A 21747-nucleotide genomic window follows, 5' to 3' on the forward strand; every position below is an offset into this window, starting at 1 on the left:
TTAGACTGAAATAAAACCAAAGAGTAAGGTTATTGCTGAAGGGGGAGGAGAGGTCACCTCCCCTTAGGACAACTGATACCCAGATCCTTGGTCCTCAGGTACCAATGAGATGAGCACCAAATGAAAATCTCAGCTAAATACCTCCTGTGACATACAGCACGCAGAGGAGTCTTACAGCCTTTGGTCCCTTTGTGGTGATTATGGACTCATCCTACCTATTGGATCTCATTTAAAAGCAAAGAACCCATATTAGGTGGCATTTGACTGTCTACCAGCACCTGATCCGGTTGAGAGGCTATCAGGACTCAGAGGTGAGAAGGACAAGGATACCCAAAGTTTCTTAATCTCCTTAAGCTGTTAGGTAAATGGAGGGAATAGAAAGGGGAGAGTTTATGCCATCAGCTCAGCCAATCAGCACTGAGACTCTGAAGAGAAGGAGATGAAAGCTCCCCCAGATGGCCCTTGAATGACTCAGGTCACCAGTGGGAACCACGCTCAGAGGACTCTTCTTTTCTCCACCTCTGGGAGGGATCCCACTAGGCGGGTGAGAGAGCAGCTCCCTCACCAATGAGCGGAGGGAGGGAAGAAAAGAAAAAGGAAAACAAAAATGCTAAATGCCAACATCCACATGGACTTTGAGGGACAAACAGCTGGGTGGGAAGGGATAGGTACAAACCTCTCAGAGGCTCTTCCCTTCTCCACAGGGACATGGGAAAGGAGAAAACTTCAGAGGGGCTCTTCCTTGTGCTCATGTACGTGATCCTGAATTCTCTCTCTGCCCTCGGGGCAGGTGTCAAGGAGGGGACTCCCTGTGGCAAAGCCTTGGGAGTCTCTGAGATGTTCCCAGCCATGCAGCCTGTCCTACCTGCCCATTGTCATGGACTCTCTGTGAGGTCACTACTTCCCAACCTCCTTTAACCAACAGCCTGAGGTGCTGCAAAAGGCCATTCAGATGTCACTGAAACACCCACCCCTGCCCTACAGGTAAATGTCCTGCCCCTGCCAGCCCCTTTGCATGGTTGAGCTGCTCCCCCTGTGACACTCCCACTCACTCGTTGTTAGCTCTGGGGAGCAAGCCGGCTCCCTATAGAAATAGCAGCGGCTGCTCAAAGTGCTGCCCTCAGTGTAGCATCACTTTGTGGACATTAAGGCCATAGGTGATTGCTAGATCACTAATATCACCTCCCGCCCCGCCAGCATATCTCATGCCCCCTCTGTGGTGCTGTTGTGAGTTGTGAACCAAGGCACATTTGAGAAGGTAAGTGTTCTTCACTGGGAGACACCAAGGGATGGTGAAACCACCACTTCCCTTGGGAAATTTGTACAGTGCGAAGAAGGGCCACACGCACACATCCATATCACAACTCTCATACACAACAGCACTGTGCTAAGGCTGTACACTGGTGTCCCCAACCTTGGTAAATAGATTCCTTTGTGTGCAGGCTGGTGTTCTTACCTAGGTCACGGATAAATGGACTCAGCTGATCCCTGAGATGTGCTGAGTTCAAATGGAACACAGAGGAGGAGGGGCTCCTCCTGCCTCTGATGTCAGCACCCAGTGTCCCCTGGGCTGGGAGCCTCCCCTCCCAGTGCTCCTGTGTCATAGAATCACAGGATCATAGGGCTGGAAGGGACCTCAGGAGGTCATCTAGTCCAGCCCCCTGCTTGAAGCAGAATTAACCCCAAATAAGTCATCCCAGCCAGGACCCTGTCTAGCCGGGAATTAAAACCTGTACGGATGGAGAATCCACCACTTCTCTAGGCAGCACATTCCAGTGCTTCACCACCCGCCTGGTGAAGTAGTTTTTCCTAATATCCAACCTACATCTCTCTCTCTTTAGCTTCAGACCATTCTTCCTGGTTCTGCTATCTGACAGCATTGAGAACAGTATCTCACAATCCTCTTTAGAGCTCCCCTTCAGGAAGTTGAAGGCTCCTGTTAAATCACCCCTCAGTCGACTCTTCTGTAAACTAAACAACCCCATATCCCTTAGCCTCTCCTCACAGGTCTTGTGCTCCAGCCCCTTAATCATTTTTGTTGCCCTCCTCTGAACCTGCTCCAGCACATCCACATCCTTTTTATACTGGGGGGGCCCAAAACTGGATGCAATATTCCAGATGTGACCTCACCAGTGCCGAATAGAGGGGAACAACCACTTGTCTAGATTTGCACAAAATGCTCCTCCTAATGCAACCCAGTATGCCGCTAGCCTTCTTGGCTACAAGGGCACACTGTTATTCATATCCAGCCTTTCATCCACCATACTCCCTGGGTCCTTTTCTGCTGTACTAGTGCTTTGCCTGTTGGTCCCCAGCCTATAACAATGCTTGGGATTCTTCCATCCCAAGTGCAGGACTCTACACTTCTCCTTGTTGAACCACATCAGGTTTCTTTTGGCCCAATCCTCCAACTTATCCAGGTCACTCTGGATCCTGTCTCTACCCTCCAGCATATCTACCTCTCTCCCTTGCTTTGTGTCATCTGAAAACGTGCTGAGGGTGCAGTCCAATCCCTCATCCAGGTCATTAATAGTGGTGTTGAACAACACCATCCCCAGAACTGAGCCTTGCAGCACTCTGCCTGAAATCGACCACTATCCAGATATTGAGCCATTGACCACTACCCGTTGGGCCCGACCATTAAGCCAGCTTTCTATCCATCTTATAGTCCATGGACCCAATTCATACTTCCTTAACTTATGGGCAAGAATGTTGTGGGAGACTGTATCAAAAGCTTTGTTGAAGTCAATGTGTGTCACATCCACTGACTTCCACATGTCCACAGAGCCTATTACCTCGTCACAGAAGTTAATCAGATTACTCAGGCATGACTTGCCCTTGGTGAATCCATGTTGGCTACTTTTGATCACTTTCCCTTCTTCCAAGTGCTCCAAAATGTATTCCTCGAGGATCTCCTCCATTATTGTACCAGGGACTGAGGTAAGGCTGACCGGTCGATAGTTCCCTGGATTGTCCTCTCCTTTTTTAAAGAGGAGTATTACATTTGCCTTTTTCCTGCTATCTGGGCTCTCTCCTGATCTCCAAGAGTCTTCAAAGATAATGGCCAAAGGCTCGGCAATGACATCTGCCAATTTCCTCAGTACCTTGGGTGCATTAAATCCAAATCCATGGATTTGTGTACATCTAGTTTTTCTAGATAGCTCATAACTAGTTCCTTCCCCACAGATGGCTGCCCTCCACCTTCCCATACTGCATTGTCTAGGAACATAGTGTGGGAGCTGTCTTTGTTCGTGAAGACAGAGGCAAAAAAGCATTGAATATTTCAGCTTTTCTTACATCATCTGTCACTAGGTTACCTCTCTCATCCAGTAACAGCCCTACACCTTCTCAGATAACCTGTTTACTGTTAACATGCCTGTAGAAACCCTTCTTGTTACCCTTCACATCCCTTGCCAGCTGCAGTTCCAATTGTGTTTTTGCTTTCCTGATTACGCCCCGGCATTCTTCAGCCATATGTTTATATTCCTCTTTAGTCAACTGTCCATGTTTCCATTTCTTGTAGGCGTCCTTTCTGAGTCTAAGCTGACTAAGGATTTCCCTGTTAAGCCAAGCTGGTTGCCTACCATGTTTGGCTTGCCTACTATGCAGCGGGATGATTTGTTCCTGTGCTTTCAGTAAGACTTCTTTAAAATATTGTCAGTTCTCCTGAACTCTTTTCCCCTTCATCTTTGTTTCCCAAGGAAAGTTCTCCAAAGCGCGCAAGGACTTTGGGCTTACCATCAGCCTAAAGAAGACAAACGTACTCGGTCAGGATGTTGCTGAATTCCCATCAATCAGCATTGATAACTATACATTAGAGGTCGTCCACGAGTTCGTTTACCTCGGGTCCACCATCACTGACACCCTGTTGTTGGACACTGAGCTAAATAGGAGGATCGGAAAAGTGGCCACAACTCTGTCCAGGCTCAGCAAGAGAGTGTGGAATAACAACAAGCTGTACACTCACACCAAAATGCAAGTCTACAGAGCCTGCATCCTCAGCACCCTCCTTTATGGCAGCGAGACTTGGACCCTGTATGCCCGCCAGGAAAAGAGGCTGAACGTCTTCCACTTGCACTGCCTCAGGCACATCCTTGGAATATCATGGAAGGACAGAGTGACCAACACCGCCATCCTCGAGCGAGCTGGAATCCCAACCATGCACACCCTCCTCAGGCAGCGTCGGCTCTGCTGGCTTGGCCATGTCCACAGGATGAATGATGGAAGGATTTCAAAAGACATCCTGTATGGTGAGCTAGCCTCTGGCAAAAGACCTCCCGGACGCCCCCAGTTGTGCTACAAAGATGTCTGCAAGAGAGACCTCAGAGAGGTAGACATCGAGCTGGACAACTGGGAAGAACTAGCAGACGACCACAGCAGATGGAGGCAGGGGTTACACAAGGGCCTTCAGAAGGGCGAGATGAGGATCAGACATCTAGCAGAGGAGAAGCGAGCGCACAGAAAGCACATTAAGGACTTGCCAGACACCCGCCACATCTGCAAGAGATGCAGCAAGGACTGTCACTCTCACGTGGGTCTTCATAGTCATAGTAAATGAAGTCCTCAATTGAAACTATAAAGGGCGCGATCCATAGTCTGTGCAGACTGAAGGATGCCTACTACTACTACTACCTGCTCAACAGTTCTCTCAGGGAGTAAAAATCTGCTCTTTTGAAATCAAGGGTCTGTATGTTACTGCTCACCCTTCTTCCTTTTGTCAGGATCCTGAAATCTACTATCACATGGTCACTGAAGACCAGATTTCCACCCACTTCTATTTCTCCTATTAGATCTTCCCTGTTTGTGAGCAGCAGGTCAAGTTGTGCATGGCCTCTGGTCGGTTCGTTCAGCACTTCTACCAAGAAGTTATCCCCAACATTCTCCAAAAGCTTCCTGGATTGTCTGTGTGCTGATGTATTGGTCTCACAACAAATGTCCGGATGATTAAAGTCTCCCATGAGAACCAGGGCCTGTGATTTGGAGGCTTCACTTAGGTGTCTGAAGAAATCCTCATCTACCTCATCTCCTTGATCTGGCAGTCTGTAGCAGACACCAGCTACAACATCACTTCTATTTCTTCCCCTGTAAGCTTAACCCAAAGACACTCGACTGGATTTTCTCACTCCTTATACTGGAGCTCTGAGCAATCATACTGCTCCCTCACATAGAGCGCAGCTCCTCCTCCTTTTCTCCTGTCAGTACTTCCTGAACAATTTATAACCTTCCATGATCATGCTCCAGTTTTGCGAATCATCCCACCAAGTCTCCGTTATTCCAACTACCTCATATTTCTTCAACTGTGCCAGGCCCTCAGAGTCTTCCTGTTTGCTCCCTAGGCTTCTGCCATTTGTGTACAAGCATCTTAGGCTGCGTCTACACGTGCACGCTACTTCGAAGTAGCGGCAGTAACTTCGAAATAGCGCCCGTCACGTCTACACGTGTTGGGCGCTATTTCGAAGTTGAAATCGACGTTAGGCGGCGAGACGTCGAAGTCGCTAACCCCATGAGCGGATGGGAATAGCGCCCTACTTCGACGTTCAACATCGAAGTAGGGACGTGTAGACGATCCGCGTCCCGCAACATCGAAATAGCGGGGTCCTCCATGGCGGCCATCAGCTGGGGGGTTGAGAGATACTCTCTCTCCAGCCCTTGCGGGGCTCTGTGGTCACCGTGGGCAGCAGCCCTTAGCCCAGGGCTTCTGGCTGCTGCTGCTGCAGCTGGGGGTCCGTGCTGCATATACAGGGTCTGCAACTAGTTGTTGGCTCTGTGTATCTTGCACTGTTTAATGAAAGTGTGTCTGGGAGGGGCCCTTTAAGGGAGCGGCTTGCTGTTGAGTCCGCCCCGTGACCCTGTCTGCAGCTGTGCCTGGCTCCCTTATTTCGATGTGTGCTACTTTGGCGTGTAGACGTTCCCTCGCTGTGCCTATTTCGATGTTGGGCTGAGCAACGTCGAAGTTGAACATCGACGTTGCCAGCCCTGGAGGACGTGTAGACGTTATTCATCGAAATAGCCTATTTCGATGTCGCAACATCGAAATAAGCTATTTCGAAGTTGGGTGCACGTGTAGACGTAGCCTTAGAGAGGTGGCTGATTGGCCCACTTTCTCCTCTCCACCCAGGAAAATGATTTGATTGTTCCCTCCTCCTTCCCCACTTACCTCAGGGCTTGTGTCTCCACCCTCCGACGAACCTAGTTTAAAGCCCTCCTCACTAGGTTTGCAAGCCTGCTCAGAAAGATGCTCTTTCCTCTCTTTGTTAGGTGGATCCCATCTCTTCCCAGCAATCCTTGTTCACGAAAGAGAATCCCATGGTCAAAGAAACCAAATCCTTCTCTGCTACACCATCTAGGCAACCACACATTTACTTCTGCAATGCGACAATCCCTACCTGAACTTCTTCCTTCCACAGGGAGGATAGACAAGAACACCACTTGTGCTCCATATTCCTTGATCTTCCTTCCTAGGGTTACGTAATCTGCTGTGATCACATCAAGGTTGCTCTTGGCTGTTTTGTTGGTTCCTGTATGGAGAAGTAGGAAGGGGTAATAGGCTACGTCTACACTAGCCCCATACTTCGAAATGGCCACGCAAATGGCCATTTTGAAGTTTACTAATTAAGCGCTGAAATGCATATTCATGAGCTCATGGGAATAAGGGGACTTCGAAGCAGGCAGGCTCCTTCCGAAAAGGAGCCCCATTGGGACGAGCCGCGCGGCGGTCAGGCGCATCAATTTTTAAGTGCCGCGGCCTCCCGCATGCTAATGAAGCAATGAATATGCATTTCAGTGCTTCATTAGTAAACTTTGAAATGGCCATTTGCGTGGCCATTTCAAAGTTTGGGGCTAGTGTAGACACGGCCATAGTCTATGTCTACACCGGAATGCTACGTCGAAGTAGCTTATTTCGAAGTAGTGACATCGAAATAAGCGAGTTCGATGCGTAGCAGCCACACATCCTTCGGGGCTGGTGCTGTTGACGTTTGTCGTCAACGTAGTGATGTGCAACATCGAAAGGGGCCCCTCAGAGGAACGTCTAGACACAAAAGCCACCCTGTTCGAAACAAGGGGCCAGGAAAACCTGCGGGTGGGGTCACGGGGCGGACTAGCCCTTCCAGGGCAACAGCAAGCTGCTCCCTTAAAGGGCCCCTCCCAGACACACTCGGCCTGCACAGTACAAGGTCTGCAGAGCTGACACCAGGGTTGCAGACCCCGTGCATGCAGCTATGGACCCCCAGCAACAGCAGCAGCCAGAAGCCCTCAGGGCTGTCACCGAGGCAGGAGCCACCCTGCTCGGCACTGCGCAGGAGGCCGCCCGGACCTCGGGGGATGAAGGAGCCCTGTCTGGATGAGCCACGTGGCGGCGAGCCTCGTCAATTTCTAAGTGCCATGGCCGCCCGCATGCTAATGAAGCGCTGAATATGTATTTCAGCGCTTCATTAGTAAACTTCGAAATGGCCATTTGAATGGCCATTTCGAAGTTTTTGGCTAGTGCAGATGTAGCCCAAGAGTAAGGTTATTGCTGAAGGGGGCAGAGAGGTCGCCTTCACTTAGGACAATTGACACTCAGTTCCTTAGTGCTCAGGTTCCACTGGGATGAGCACCAAATGAAAATCCCAGCTAAATACCTTCTGTGATATATGACGTACAGAGAAGTCATAGAGGCACTGGTCCCTTTATGGGGATTGGGGTCTCATCCTACCTACTGGATTGCATTTTAAAGCAAAGAACCCATGTCACGCGGCATTTGACTGTCTATGAGCATCTGGCCCTCCTGAAAGGCCATCAGGACTCAGTGGTGAGGAGGACAAGGATACCCAAAGTTTCCCAAATTCCTTAAGCTGTTAGGTAAATGGAGGGAATAGAAAGGGGAGAGCTTAAGCCACCAGCTCAGCCAATTAGCATTGAGACTCTGAGAGGAAGGAGCTGAAACTTCGCCCCAGATGGCCCCTATGGCTGAAGTCACCAGCAGGGACGATGCTCAGAGGACTTTTCCTTTCTCCACCCTTGGGAGGGCTCCCACTAGGAGGGCGAGACGGCGGCTCCCTCACCTGCGAGCAAGGGAGGGAAGAAAGGAAAAAAGGAAACAGAAAAACTCAATATCAACATCCACAGGGACTCTAAGGGACAAAGACCTGGGGGTGAAGGGATTGGTACCAAACCTCTCAGAGGCTCTTCCCTTCTCCACAGGGACATGGGAAAGAAGAAAACTTCAGTGAGGTTCCTCCTCTTGCTCATGTACGTGACCCTGAATTCTCTCTCTACCCTCAGGGGCAGGTGTCAAGGAGGAGACTCCCTGGTGTGGCAAAGCCCTGGGAGTCTCTGAGATGGCTGCAGCCCTGAAGCCCGTCCTAAATGGCTGTTGTCATGGACTCTCTGTGAGGTCACCACCTCCCAACCTCCTTTAAACAATGAGCTGAGGTGCTGCAAATGACCATTGTGATGTCACTGCCACACCCAGCCCTACCCTGCAGGCGAATATCCTGCCCCTGCCAGCCCCTTTACATGGTTGATCTGCTCCCCCTGTGACACTCCCACTCACTCACTGTTAGGTCTGGGGAGCAAGCTGGCTTCCTATGGAAACCTCAGCGTCTGCTAAATGTGTTGCACTGTTTTGAGGAGCTTAAGGCCATAGGTGATTGCTAGACCACTAATATCATCCCCTGCCCCCTCCACACATATTGTAGGTCCCCTGTATGGTGCTGTAGTGTGTTGTGAACTAACGCACATTTCAGGAGGTATCTGGTCTTTAGTGGGAGACATCAAGGGATGGCGAAACCACCACTTCCCTTGCAAGACTGAAGAAAATTTGTGCAGTGAGAGGAAGAGCCACACGCACAAGTCCATATCACAACTCTCATGCAAATCAGCACTGTGCTAAGATTGTACGCTGGTGTCCCTAACCTTGGGAAATAGATTCCTTCATGTGCAGGCTGGTGTTCTTGGCTTGGTCACTGATGAATGGACTCAGTTGAGCCCTGAGATGTGCTGAGTTCAAATGGAACACAGAGGAGAAGGGGTGCCTCCTTCCTGCTGAGGTCAGTGCCCAGTGTCCCCTGGGCTGGGAGCCTTCCCTCCCAGTGTTCCTGTGTCAGAGATGCTGGGGACAGGAGCTCAAGATAGACTCCTAATGCTGTCACCACCTCTAGCCCCAGGGAGCATGGACCATAGAGACAAGGCCCTGGGGCCTTCAGGAGGACTTGCTCCCCACATGGCTCCAGGATTACAAGGAGGTACCCTATGCCAGGCACAAAACTGAGTGAGGCAGGGTCTCGTTGAAGACCCAGGCTCACCACTGAGCCAGGGAAAGAAGAACTTGACTCATGCCCATCTCATTCCCTGCTGTGACTCTGCCTCCCCAAGGGGAGCATTCCCATCCCACAGCCCCTGCAGCAACCCACCCTGCAGCCCCCCTGAGCCATCCGCCTGAACTTAAGGTCAGAAAGCTGAGTCAGAGGTTGCTTACCAGAGGTGAAATTCAGGGAGCCTGCGGGTGAATTGGTGCAGAGCTGTGCTGCATGATATGGCCCTGGGTCGCCGGAGGTGTTGTGGGACTGATCCAGAAACTAACATTCTCTGAGTGAGGGGTGCAGGTCAGGGTTGCTGGGCAGGTGCATGTGGGTCTTGGACAGTGGACTGGAGTTGAAATATTTGACTCAGGGATTTCAGAGCTTCCAAAGGGGATTGTGTATCCTGCAGGTGACAACTTGTCACTGTCTCTCTTCCTTGGGACAATGTTCATGTGCACAGCTGCACAGGGCAGAGTTATGCGTGTTATCTTCATTCTAGTGTTTCCTAATGCTTACAGGCCTGGCCTACACAGTTCTTTGTCCTTCTAAAACTATTCGGGGTAGAGGTATTTCTTTAGAAATTCCTACCTGCGGAGTTGTCGTAGCACAACTGCCTGTGACCAAATACTTATAGTTCATAAAATCGCTGTACACTGATAGAGCGTATTCTCCTCACTACCCTTGTATAAACGCCTTTGCATGGCAATGACTGTGTCCCTATGAGGGAGATTTTACCTCTTCATCTAGTGGAGCTGAAGCAAGACAAATGCCTCATGCACAGCAGCCCCTGCTCACTAACCCTCATGCTCCTTTAGACTGAAATAAAACCAAAGGGTAAGGTTATTGCTGAAGTGGGGAGAGAGGTCACCTCCACTTAGGACAATTGACGCTCAGTTCCTTGGTGCTCAGGTTCCACTGGGATAGGCACCAAATGAAAATCCCAGCTAAATACCTTCTATGATATATGACGGACAGAGGAGTCATAGTGTGACTGGTCCCTTTATGGGGATTCTGGTCTCATCCTACCTATTGGATTGCATTTAAAAGCAAAGAACACATGTCATGCGGCATTTGACTGTCTATGAGCATCTGGCCTTGATGAAAGCCATCAGGACTCAGCGGTGAGGAGGACAAGGATACCCAAAGTTTCCTAAACTCCTTAAGCTGTTAGGTAAATGGAGGGAATAGAAAGGGGAGCACTTAAGCCACCAGCTCAGCCAATCAGCACTGAGACTCTGAGGGGCAGGAGCTGAAAGTTCCCCCCCAGATGGCCCATGGATGGCTCAGGTCACCAGTGGGGATGATTCTCAGAGGACTCTTCCTTTCTGCACCTTTGGGAGGACTCCCACTGGGAGGGTGAGAGAGTGGCTCCCTCACCTGCGAGCGAAAGGAAGGAAGAACGGTAAAAGGAAGAAAAAAAGCTAAAGGTCAACATCCACAGGGACTCTAAGGGACAAAGACCTGGGTGGGAAGGGATTGGTACCAAACCTCTCAGAGGCTCACCCCTTCTCCACAGGGACATGGGAAAGGAGAAAACGTCAGAGAGCTTCGTCCTCGTGCTCATGTACATAACCCTGAATTCTCTCTCTACCCTCAGGGGCAGGTGTCAAGGAGGAGACTCCCTGCTGTGGCAAAGCCCTGGGAGTCTCTGAGATGGCCCCAGGCCTGAAGCCTGTCCAACGTGGCCATTGTTATGGACTCTCTGTGAGGTCACCACCTCCCAACCTCCTTTAACCAATAAGCTGAGGTGTAGCAAAAGACCATTGTGATGCCACTGCCACATCAACCCCTGCGCTGCAGGTGAACATCCTGCGTATTCCAGCCTCTTTGCGTGGTTGAGCTGCTCCTCCTGGGACACTCCAACTCACTCACTGTTAGCTCTGGGGAGCAAGCCGGCTCCCTATGGAAACATGAGTGGCTGTCAATGTGTTGCACTCAGTGTTACATCGCTTTGTGGACATAAATGCCATAAGTGATTGCTAGATCACTAATCTCACTCACCTGCATAGTGCAGGCCCCCGTATGGTGCCATTGTGAGTTGTGAACCGTGGCACTTTCAGAAGGTATGTGGTCTTCACTGGGAGACATCAAGGGATGGTGAAACCACCACTTCCCTTGGGAGACTGGAGGAAATTTGTGCAGTGAGAGGAAGGGCCACACACACAAGTTCATGTTACAACACACATGCACAACAACACTGTGCTAACATTGTATGCTGGTTTCCCCAGCCTTGGTAAATGGATTCCCTCATGTGCAGGCTGGTCATCTTGCGTGGGTCATTGACAAGTGGACTCCGTTGAGTCCTGAGATGTGCTGAGGTTTAATGGCAAAGAGAGAGGGGGTTCCTTGCTGACAGCTCCCGGCGTCCCTGTGGCTGAGTGCCTTTCCTCCCAGTGTTCTTTTCTCAGAAATGTTGTGGAGAGGAGCTCAAGCTAGACTCCTAATTCTGTCTCCCACCCCGACCTCCGGGAGCCCAGGTGATAGGGACAAGGGCCATGGGCCTTCAAAAAGTCTTGCTCCCCCTGCAGCTCCTGGATAATAAGAGAGACCCAAACCAGGCACAAACCTGGCTGGAGCAGGGTGCCCTCCAAGATTGAGGATCACCACTGAACAAGGGAAAGAAGAACTTGACTTGAGCCCATCTCATTCCCTGCTCTGACTCCCATCAGGACAAATGACGGTCAGTTCCTTGGCCCTCAGGTACCACTGAGATGGGCGCCAAATGAAAATCCCAGCTGTATAGCTCCTGTAATATACAGCGTGTAGAGGTGTCATTGAGTCACTGGTCCCTTTGGTGACTACTTCCCACTGGTGCTCTGAAACTGGAGAGTGGCAGCCAAAATTTCTGTCCATTTGAGTGCCTAAATGTGGTCTGGTGTGTCTATTCATGCACTCACCGTGGCTCTCACAGTTCGGTGCACGTGAAGCTGCAGTTCTCCTCTCTGCTTTTGTGGACAGATCCTGGTAAGGCTGTGGCCCTTCCTGCCACATGGAATGTAGTAGATAGTAGAGAGCTACAGACTTCTGACTATCTGAACCTGTAGCTCAACTCATGCCTGAAGCATTTGTTTGCTGCCTGAGAAGCTGCATCATGGCAGAGTGCAGCTCCATTTCCTGCTCCTTTCTCTGATCCAGTCTTTCCTTCCTTGTCATGCTGGTGGGTGGCCACTTTGCTGCTCCAGGCATGGGAGATGAGGGTGCCCCAATATTCAGAGGGTAGCTCTCCCTGCTGCCCCTTCCACCCAAGTTTTGTCCTAATCTCTCTCTCAATATCTGGCTGTCCAACACATCCCCAAACCCTGGCATGGCCTCTTATACCTGCTGCCCATGCTAGCTTATTTTGGGCTGGAGGATATACAGTGCATGGAGCCAGCATGGTTGCCTGGGCAGAGGCACGTGACAAAGGAGAGCTGCTAAGTGTAGCTGCTAGCATGGGCTCTTAACCAAAGACATTTCAACAGGTGGGGGTGTTTAAAGTGTAGTGGTCACAGAGGGCTTCTCTTGTCTGTGATCCCAGTGGTTGACACTTGCAGTGTGTCACACTCAGGGCTTCATGCTGGGAAGGCGGGGGGTCAGGGGGAGGGATGGGAGTTACTGTGTGGCCACCAGGGGATGCTTATACATGTGCATCAATATGTTGAACCAAGGTGGTTTACATCAACTAAACTTTGTAATAGAACAAAACAGCAGAAATGTTGCACTCTACAGCTAACAAAATGATATATTCAGTGATGAGCTTTCGTGGCACAGATGATGAAGCAGGTCCGTCCCACGAAAGCTCATCACTAAACAAATAATTTTGTTAGTCTTTAAAGTGCTACATCTCTGCTGGTTTGTTTTGTCGGAGTACAGACAAAACTGGGTCTGTCCCACGAAAGCTCACCACCTCATAAATTATTTTTGTTAGTCTTTAAAGTGCTACTGGACTGCTTTTTTGCTTTGATAGCTACCTCTGTGTTACTATTTAACACAGCTAAATCTGGAATAGGAGTGTCCACACTGAAACCCGCGTCTTCAGCGACTGTGGCAGCAGCGCCAGTGTGTACCCAAGTTCTGAACTCCAGTCCTCAGAGTCGGGGGGGGAGGTGCGTATCTGGATCTGAAGACTACATTTCCCATCAACTCCTGCGAGGTCACGTGCTCGACGCGGGCCAATGGGAGGTGACAAAAGGCACATATCCTTCACGGGGGAGAGAGGCTTCTTCCTTTCGCCCGGGCGGCGTGGCTCAAGATGGCGGTGCAGATCTCCAAGAAGCGTAAGGTGAGGGTTGCGGGCAGTAGCCGGCGGTCATGGGGTGCGAAGATAACGGCCGGGCCGCGATCCGGCAGAGCCCGGCAGGAGCTGGGCAGTTGGGCGGGGCTGACGAGGCGGCGGCGGGCGCGGATGGAGGCGGATGAATGGCCGGGCCCTGCCGGCAGCAACATGGCGGCTCCCTGTGGCTGGGGAGGCCACTGGGCCTGGCCGCGCGCTGCATTCAGCGCGGGGCTTAAGGAGGCGGTGGGAGCCGCGGAGGCCGCCCGAAACGCGCCGGTCCCGACGGTGCCGCTGGTTGGAAAGTGCGTCGTGAGCTTTGGCGCCTCCTTGTCCCTTGCATACAGCGCCGAGCACCTCGCCAGAAGGCCCCTTCGTGGGGGGGAAGCGGGGTTCAGGCCCTCTGCTACTGCCGAGCAGCCCAGGAGGTGGGACGCTGGAGTTGCCCAGTGAGTTGGGTGTGGGGCGTTTGTTGAGGTGGGGAGAAGTCGGGTTAAGGCCCAGGTCACCCCAGGGGTAGTAATTTGGTGTAAAACTCTCTAAAAGTCTATAACTGGCACAGATGCATAGTAGGGACCATGTCTTGCAGAACACTTAATCAGCTGTAGTACTTGCTGTCAAGTGTCTTAAGGGCATGGATTTAAGCAGCAAAGGGACCCCCTTGTCTGGGGCTAGTCAGACATCTGATTATTGAAACTTGTCTGGTAATTGACTTTGGTTAGGAAAAGCAACAAGGGGTCCTGTGGCACCTTATAGACTAAAAGGAATGTATGAGGATAAGCGTTTGTGGGCAAAGACTCACTTCATGGCACCTCTTAGGAAAGCATAGTGAAGCACAGTTTTGTTAGCTAGCTTTGAATGTGATTGTAGGTGGCTGTGGCTGAAGTCCTGGTCTAGATCACTGGTTAAGAATTAAACTAATCTGAGGTGTGTAGTTGCTAATGTGCATGGTTGAGGCAAATGTAACCTGCCCATAGGGAGTCATGTTGTTAGTCTCTGCTGCTCATTGTGAAGAAAGAGGGACTCAACCAGCATGTGCAACAGCAATGAAACTTTTTCTGATTTAGAAAGCTTGTGAACAGTTGAACATTGTTTCTGTTTCAGTTTGTTGCTGATGGTATCTTCAAAGCTGAGCTAAATGAGTTTCTAACGCGAGAGTTGGCTGAAGATGGATACTCTGGAGTAGAGGTCCGTGTTACTCCAACTAGAACTGAAATTATCATCCTTGCTACCAGGTAATTGAAACTTGCTGTTCTTGTTCTTACAAATTGTTCATCAGTAGTCAAAAGCTGTCACACTTAGGTTTAATTCTTCTATATCTGGTTGTATATCTTTGGGAAGGTGGTAACCAGAAGTAGCAAATTAAAGTAAGAAATGGTTAATACATGTGTATATACTAGCAAAAAACTGCTCTGTAATAAGGTTAGGTTGTGAAATAGTTTGAAAAGGATTGTAATTCCGATCCAGTCATTTAAAACTAAAAGTTACACTAAAACTGGTGTATTGGTATGGGATGGAGAAGAGTGAAGTCCTCATATAGGTGTTAAGTTCCTAGCTGCAGATTCTAATAATCATGGTTCCTTTATTTAGGACACAGAATGTTCTTGGTGAGAAGGGACGACGCATCCGTGAGCTGACTGCTGTTGTGCAGAAGAGGTTTGGCTTTCCAGAAGGAAGTGTTGAGGTAAGTGGTGCTTCTATTTCTCTTTCTCCGATGGGACCTTACAATGGCCATGTACACACTAGCCAAAAACTTCGAAATGGCCATTTCAGAGTTTACTCATGAAGCACTGAAATACATATTCAGTACCTCATTAGAATGCGGGTGGCCGTGGCACTTTGAAATTGATGGCGCTCCTTTTCGAAAGGACCCCGGCTACTTCGAAGTCCCCTTATTCCTGTGAGCAGATAGGAATAAGGGGACTTCGAAGTAGCTGGGGTCCTTTTGAAAAGGAGCCCTGTCTGGATGAGCTGTGCCAATTTCAAAGTGCTGTGGCAGACCACATTCTAATGAGGTGCTGAATATGTATTTCAGCGCTTCATTAGTAAACTTCAAAATGGCCATTTTTGAAGTTTTTGGCTAGTGTAGATGTAGCCAATGTGTTAGTGTTGCTTTTGATTAGATTGGTTTTAGAAAAAGTGTTAATTTAGCAAGGCAACAATTTAAGAATTGCATGTTTGTCCGTGTGTGTTAATAGTCATTACAAGTAAGATTTAGTAGTATTGGATATAAGAAATTTGATGGGGAGAAAGTGACATAGGAGGTGCGTAAGAATCTAATATCCATTGAAGGTGGAATTGTAGGATTTATGGAGCTGCTAGTGGCATCTGTTAATGCAATTCTTGACCTTTTTGTCCCTCATCACACAAAGCTAACTGCTAGATGAAACTTCACTGGAAGAAATTGCCAAGGGATGTGTACCACATTCGGAGTCTGGTCTTGTGCTTTGTTCAGGGCACTGATTTTTCAATTTCACTTTCTGACTGTAATCTCCTTTATTAAGCTTTCAGTTGTCCCAGAGTGTTGGGCAGATGTATGTCTGGTAGGATGCGTCTCCAAGCATAGCACAATGTACCAGGCCTATCCTGTAGGATGCATCACCAATGCTGTCCATTCTTGGGCACATTGGAAGAATGCATCTCCAGGGCTGCCTAACATTCAGAGCTGGCTTGGTAGGGTTGCACCTCCAGGACTGCACCAGGCATGCCTTGATGGTGGTAGGATGTCTCAGCTCAACATGAGGAGCAGAGGACAAATGCCAGAGCAGGTAAAACCATAGTGTGATGTCTAAGGGTAAAGATCCTTCAGATTTGTAAGTATCAAAGAACTAAATGGGTTGCTGGTTGCAGAGGAGAGGGGTGTAGAGGGCAGCCAAGGCTCCTGTCACCTGTATGCATGGATATTTGCTAACCTTCACTGCTGTAACAGTTTCTGAGCATTTGTTTGTTTTGTAGCTCTATGCAGAGAAGGTGGCCACAAGAGGTCTCTGTGCTATTGCCCAAGCAGAGTCCCTGCGTTACAAACTTCTGGGAGGCTTAGCAGTGCGTCGGTAAGTGAAGCAAAAAGGTCGGTAAATGAAACAGAATAAACAAGTGACTGGGAGCACTAGATGGGGCCTGATCTGAGCTTCTAGCTCTAGCTTTGAGGAAAATTCTTTAACTGCTGTGTTTTGTGAACTGGGGCAAGTGCATTGCTAGAATAAGCTGTGGCTGCACTTAACTGCACCATCTCTTTACTTCAGGTGGGTAAATGAAGTCAGCATACACACAACTCCACAGTGGGTTTGTGGTAAGGTTGGTGGGGCTGTTTTCATGTTGATGCCAGCTATTCTCATTTGATGGAGTATTGGCATTGGTTTATTGCAAGTACAGTAGAGGCTATAAGTTGATGCCTGGTGGGTTGATGGCTGCTGCATTGATCCACTGTGTAGTGAAGACATGGCCATAAAGTGTTTCTGCTAATCACTTGCTTGAATTAAATGTTTAAATGCACACAGATTTTAAAATGTACTCTTGAAATAAGAAAAGCCACTGCTATACTCCAACTAACTTAAAACACTTTTTGAGTGTTTATTGGTTCTTTCTGTTTTGTGTGTGAATGTGTTAACTTGGCATAACTAAGTGCTAAAACAATCTGTTTAGGGATGTCAAAATTGATAGTAACATGAATGATCAGCTTTATTATAAAACATAGTTGATTAGGTAGGAGGGGTAGGTTAAGTCAAACTTGAAAAGATTGTTTATGCCCACTTATTAGGAATGGAAGGAAAGAACACCAGTAACAATGGTGTTTTGGTTAGGCTTAAATGATCTGTGGTTACAGGTGATAAGGTCCTATCAGTGATGATACAATGACATGCCAGCTTATTTATGTGCATCCTTTGCAATGTCATGTTCTATGGGACAGCCATTACCCATTGTTTTGAGCAGTGCACACACCTGTAACATACAAGGTGAAACATAACAGACTGAAGCTCACAGTGCTGAAGTCATGGTGTCTCCTTTTTAATACAACATACTGAAAAGTAAACAACTGTGGCAGGTGGTGCTGCAGCAGTCCCTTTGGTGAAATTTGAGTTGGATTTCTAGACCAGAATGTTATGATTATGGAGGGTTTAGGCAGCACATTGCATAAGCATAATCTCCTACTTGGACAGTATGTGGTGCTCTCTGATCCACTGAGTAGCTCTTTTTCTCCTTCCTAAAGAGCCTGCTATGGTGTCCTCCGCTTCATCATGGAGAGTGGTGCCAAAGGGTGTGAGGTGGTGGTGTCCGGTAAACTCAGAGGCCAGCGAGCCAAGTCTATGAAGTTTGTGGATGGTTTGATGATCCACAGTGGAGACCCTGTAAACTACTATGTTGATACAGCTGTGCGCCATGTCCTCCTCAGGCAGGGTGAGTGTTTGGAATATGTATCCCCTTGGAACTGTCAGGTTCCTTGTAATAGCATTTAGTGTCACTGTCTGAACTCCTGACACTTGGCTGCTGTTTGGAGGCTTCCCTGCTGTCTGCTACAGGAGTGGTCACAGCCAGAATTGCAGTGCATCTTTATTCTGTGCAAAGTATTCAGCTCTAGCTGCTGCTAGTTACTGGTTCCTGTAATGTTTTTTGCCTGTCCCTAGCCCATAAGAGCTTGTCATTTCAAAAGGCAAATGTGTGAAACAAACTAGCATGGCGCATAGGTGTACTTTTGTGCTGTATAGTTACTGTCTTCAGCTGCCAAAAGTTCCTAACTGGCATGCTATGACTGATGCCTATGGAACTGGGGTCAGCTCATCAGCTGGTGGCTTTTCCTGCAGTAGAATTGCTTATGTGTAGTGAAGGCACTTTGGAGATGCATACATGTGTATTCAAAGTTTAATTCCTAGAAAATGCACGCTTTCACAATGCTGTATGATTTTTCTGTAACTCCTGTGGGAGTAGGTAAGGCAATATTAACCTGATCATGCAGATGAAGTAAGTGGGACTTGACAATATTTACACTGTAAGCGACAATCAGGTTTTCCAGTCAGTGAGACTATGCTGCCTCCCAGTGTAAGGTCAGATGGTCAGAAATGGATCTTAAGTGACCCTAGATGGTGACTGAAGAACTAAAGGAATTTGAGACTGAGATCTGAGTATCTGAGAGGACAGGTATTGTACTTGTAAATCACTGCTGAAAGCTTATTTATCTATGTAATAATCCCTGTTTCTGCCAAAAATTTATATAAAATTGACTAAACTTAGACAAATGCATATTTTAATTTTAGTCACTTGTGTCAGCACAGTCCTTGAATGTGAGGTAAAACACTTAGCTTATCTGTTATCCCTTCGGTGATGATACGATGACGAGTCAGAAAGGACATTTCTTGTGTAAGTGTAGCCTGTTCAGTGCCATGTTCTTTGGTACTGTGCTTAGGGTGCCTTAGCAAAGAGTGTCCTGTTCATTGGCTGATTTAGAGGCATTTGTCTGAGAAGGGATACAGAGAATATTTATAAGTTAGTGCAGTAAGGTGGTGTTTAAAGTGGTCACTGTGGGAAGGGCAGGGGTTGAGATGAAATTCAAGATTACTAGGCTAGTGTAGATCTATGTCTGGCTAATAAGGGTACTGTGTGATGGAAGGTTCCACTGGGTAAACATGGCAGTGTGTTAGAACTCGTAGCTGTTCAGCATCTGAGGGCATCCTGTGTACTTTGAATAGTGATCATGGTTATAACACTGCAATATTTTTTCAGGTGTACTGGGTATTAAAGTAAAGATTATGTTGCCTTGGGACCCAAGTGGGAAGATTGGACCTAAGAAGCCCCTACCAGACCACGTCAGCATTGTGGAGCCAAAAGAAGAGATCTTGCCCACAACCCCCATCTCGGAGCAGAAAGGTAGCAAACCAGAACAGCCAGCCATGCCTCAGCCAGTTCCCACTGCATAATGGGTAAGTGACCTTTGACATGGTAGGCACCACTGATTTCTATCACTGTTCTTCCCACAAGGACAACAGTGGGGGTTATCGATCCTCACGTTCCTCTATCCAAATTGATTCCATGCTGGAGTCATGGTGGAAAGTCAGGTGTGTTAACCATTAGGTCAGGAATCTAGCTTTGCAAAGTGTGTGAGGCTTTTGTGTTGGATGAGAAGCAGCTCAGTCTGTGTTGCTGTGGTGTTAAACTAGTAACATGAGCCCTTCAGTGAAGATACGATGACGAGTTTGAAAGGGGATACTTTTGTCCATGTGCCCTGTGCCATGTTATGTTTTATATCCTGGATTTCAGGGCCTTGGATCAGAGTCCTTGGCTGATGACCTTAGAGGTGTTTGTCTGAGAAGGGTTATTGAGCACTACATTAACAGAGGCTTCAAACATTAAAAGTAAAACTTGAATGATGACTGAATTTTGGCTTTTTGGGAATCCTGATTCAAATTTTCCTGTGATACAATAGTGATTCTGCACCCTGACTGTCCCTTTTTTCTTCTATCTGGCATATTTGGGATAGCCTGCCTTGTAATAGAAACCTAACTGCCTCTCTGTCAAACTGTAGCATTCACACCTATACTATGCTACAGTCTGTAACATTTGCAGAGTTGTTCTCATTTTCCTGAGGTTAAGTTCTCCATTTCTAATCTGACCAATCATTTGAAAGTTTTGGCCAGTGCAAGGGATTGCTTTTACTGCTAGAAAACAACCTCCCCAAGCTAGCTTTTGATCTGTCACAGTGGTGGAAAGAGATGTAGTGCTGCTGCTAAGTTACACAACTAGAATGTCTAGCACAGTGGGGCTTTGATTACTGCTGAGACTTGTAGATGCTACTGGAGTACAAATAGTGAATGGATTTTAACTTGGATTATGCTGTAGCATGTCTGGGAATGGGTTGCAGCTCGATGGGGCTCTTGGACAGGCAGGCTAACTTTAAATCCGGATGGCAAATAATGCCTTTTTTTTTTTTTTTTTTTAATTGTAGGATTTTAACGCCTGGGATGAGAACGTGAACTGTGGCCCATGAAAGGATCTTAATAAAATCGTAAAAGACTGGTGTGGAGACTCTTCTTTTGACCAGTGTGGGCCTTGAAAGCTTTTGCCTCCCAATATGCCTGGAAATATGCCTATCCTCAGTATGGGGTATTTAACATCTTCTGGAGAATTTGTCAGATCTCAAAAGTAATGCAACATGAGTGGTGGTCTTTCACTTTGAGGAGAGCCATAGCCACAATCTGGTGCTTAGGGCTCAGGAATGATGTCATTTCTTGGTGACCATAATTTTATTCCAGTTATCTTAAAAGGTGGCAGTGGTGCGTGCAGGTGTGAGAAGTATTAATCCTGGTTGTTGAGATGCATTTAAAGGAGTGCTATTAACTAAGCATATAAAAGTATAAAACCAGTAACTATATGTAACCAATAAGAATTGTCAGTTAAATGTTGACCCTAGGGAAGGGTACTTGTAGGGTTCCCCTACTTCCAGGGTCCTGGCAGCCAGCCCCATGCATGCCAGATGCCCGCTGGTGGTAGGCACCAAAGTATGGGGCCAGCAGTCAGAATCCCATGTATGCTGGGATGCTGCAGTGAGTAGAGCATGACGGGGGAGGTTGGCAGCCAGGACCCTGAAGAGTTGAGCTGTTAAGCCAGTAAGCACAAGCAGCTTGTTTTATGGGTAGGTAAATTCAAAACATACTCTTGGGTGTGAAAGGCTGTCAGGTTTTTTAAATCCTCAAAAGTTCATGAATTATGGGTTCAAGGCATGAAACCTGAAATGCTAAACAGCTTGCCTCAGGAGTTGAAGGTGGTTCTGTATTACCTTGGAAAGAGCTTTTGTGAATTCACAGTAAAATTTGAATTGATATATTATGATTTTAGTGACTTGTATGTGAAGGAGACCTTTTTAATGTAAGATCTGCTACTTGATTTTTCTAAAAGCAGCTAAACTATTTTCTGATAAGAGATTCATTAATGTTGCTCAGCATACTATTTCTAACTCTGCATTAGATTGTTCTAAGAATGCAAGTTCAGTCAGTATGAATTTCCTCCTTTTTTTTTTTTTTTTTTAAACCAACTCTCCTTGAATATGCCCTGTGCTGCTGTTTCCTCAGCTGCTGGGGGGTTGGAGAACAAAAGGCAAGTGGATTATGAAGCATTAAATCTTATTGCAAAACAGCTTCCATTTCCCCACAAGACTTTACCCATAAAGGTCAATTTTTCCTGTGTCAGTCTCCAAGCACACAATTATAAAGCAAGGTCACAACA

The 21747-nt window shown here is 47.9% G+C and overlaps 1 protein-coding gene and 2 non-coding genes across 3 annotated transcripts; all 3 read left to right on the forward strand.

The window, feature by feature from the left end:
- The first annotated feature begins 13423 nt into the window (after window positions 1–13423).
- RPS3 (ribosomal protein S3) lies at window positions 13424–20543 on the forward strand. The gene is made up of 7 exons (XM_074980559.1): window positions 13424–13545; window positions 14641–14771; window positions 15127–15220; window positions 16492–16586; window positions 17744–17931; window positions 19252–19448; window positions 20471–20543. The coding sequence occupies exons 1-6, from the start codon at window positions 13516–13518 to the stop codon at window positions 19443–19445; spliced, it is 732 nt and encodes a 243-aa protein (XP_074836660.1). The 5' UTR covers window positions 13424–13515; the 3' UTR covers window positions 19446–19448; window positions 20471–20543.
- Window positions 18845–18994, forward strand: LOC142007710 (small nucleolar RNA SNORD15). The gene has a single exon (XR_012643986.1). It is a non-coding gene; the product is annotated as a small nucleolar RNA SNORD15 (small nucleolar RNA).
- Window positions 19697–19839, forward strand: LOC142007711 (small nucleolar RNA SNORD15). Its single transcript, XR_012643987.1, has one exon. It is a non-coding gene; the product is annotated as a small nucleolar RNA SNORD15 (small nucleolar RNA).
- Window positions 20544–21747: the final 1204 nt, after the last annotated feature.

This window comes from Carettochelys insculpta, chromosome 1 (genome assembly GCF_033958435.1).
Source record: "Carettochelys insculpta isolate YL-2023 chromosome 1, ASM3395843v1, whole genome shotgun sequence".
NCBI lineage: Eukaryota > Metazoa > Chordata > Testudines > Carettochelyidae > Carettochelys > Carettochelys insculpta.

What these genes read in the sequence shown, in the direction of transcription:
- RPS3 (XM_074980559.1), top strand. Translation starts at nt 13,516, where the DNA reads ATGGCGGTGCAGATCTCCAAGAAGCGTAAG. An exon ending in TTCCAGAAGGAAGTGTTGAG is followed by an intron (nt 15,221 to 16,491) that starts GTAAGTGGTGCT and finishes TTTGTTTTGTAG; the next exon opens with CTCTATGCAGAGAAGGTGGC. An exon ending in CCATGTCCTCCTCAGGCAGG is followed by an intron (nt 17,932 to 19,251) that starts GTGAGTGTTTGG and finishes ATATTTTTTCAG; the next exon opens with GTGTACTGGGTATTAAAGTA.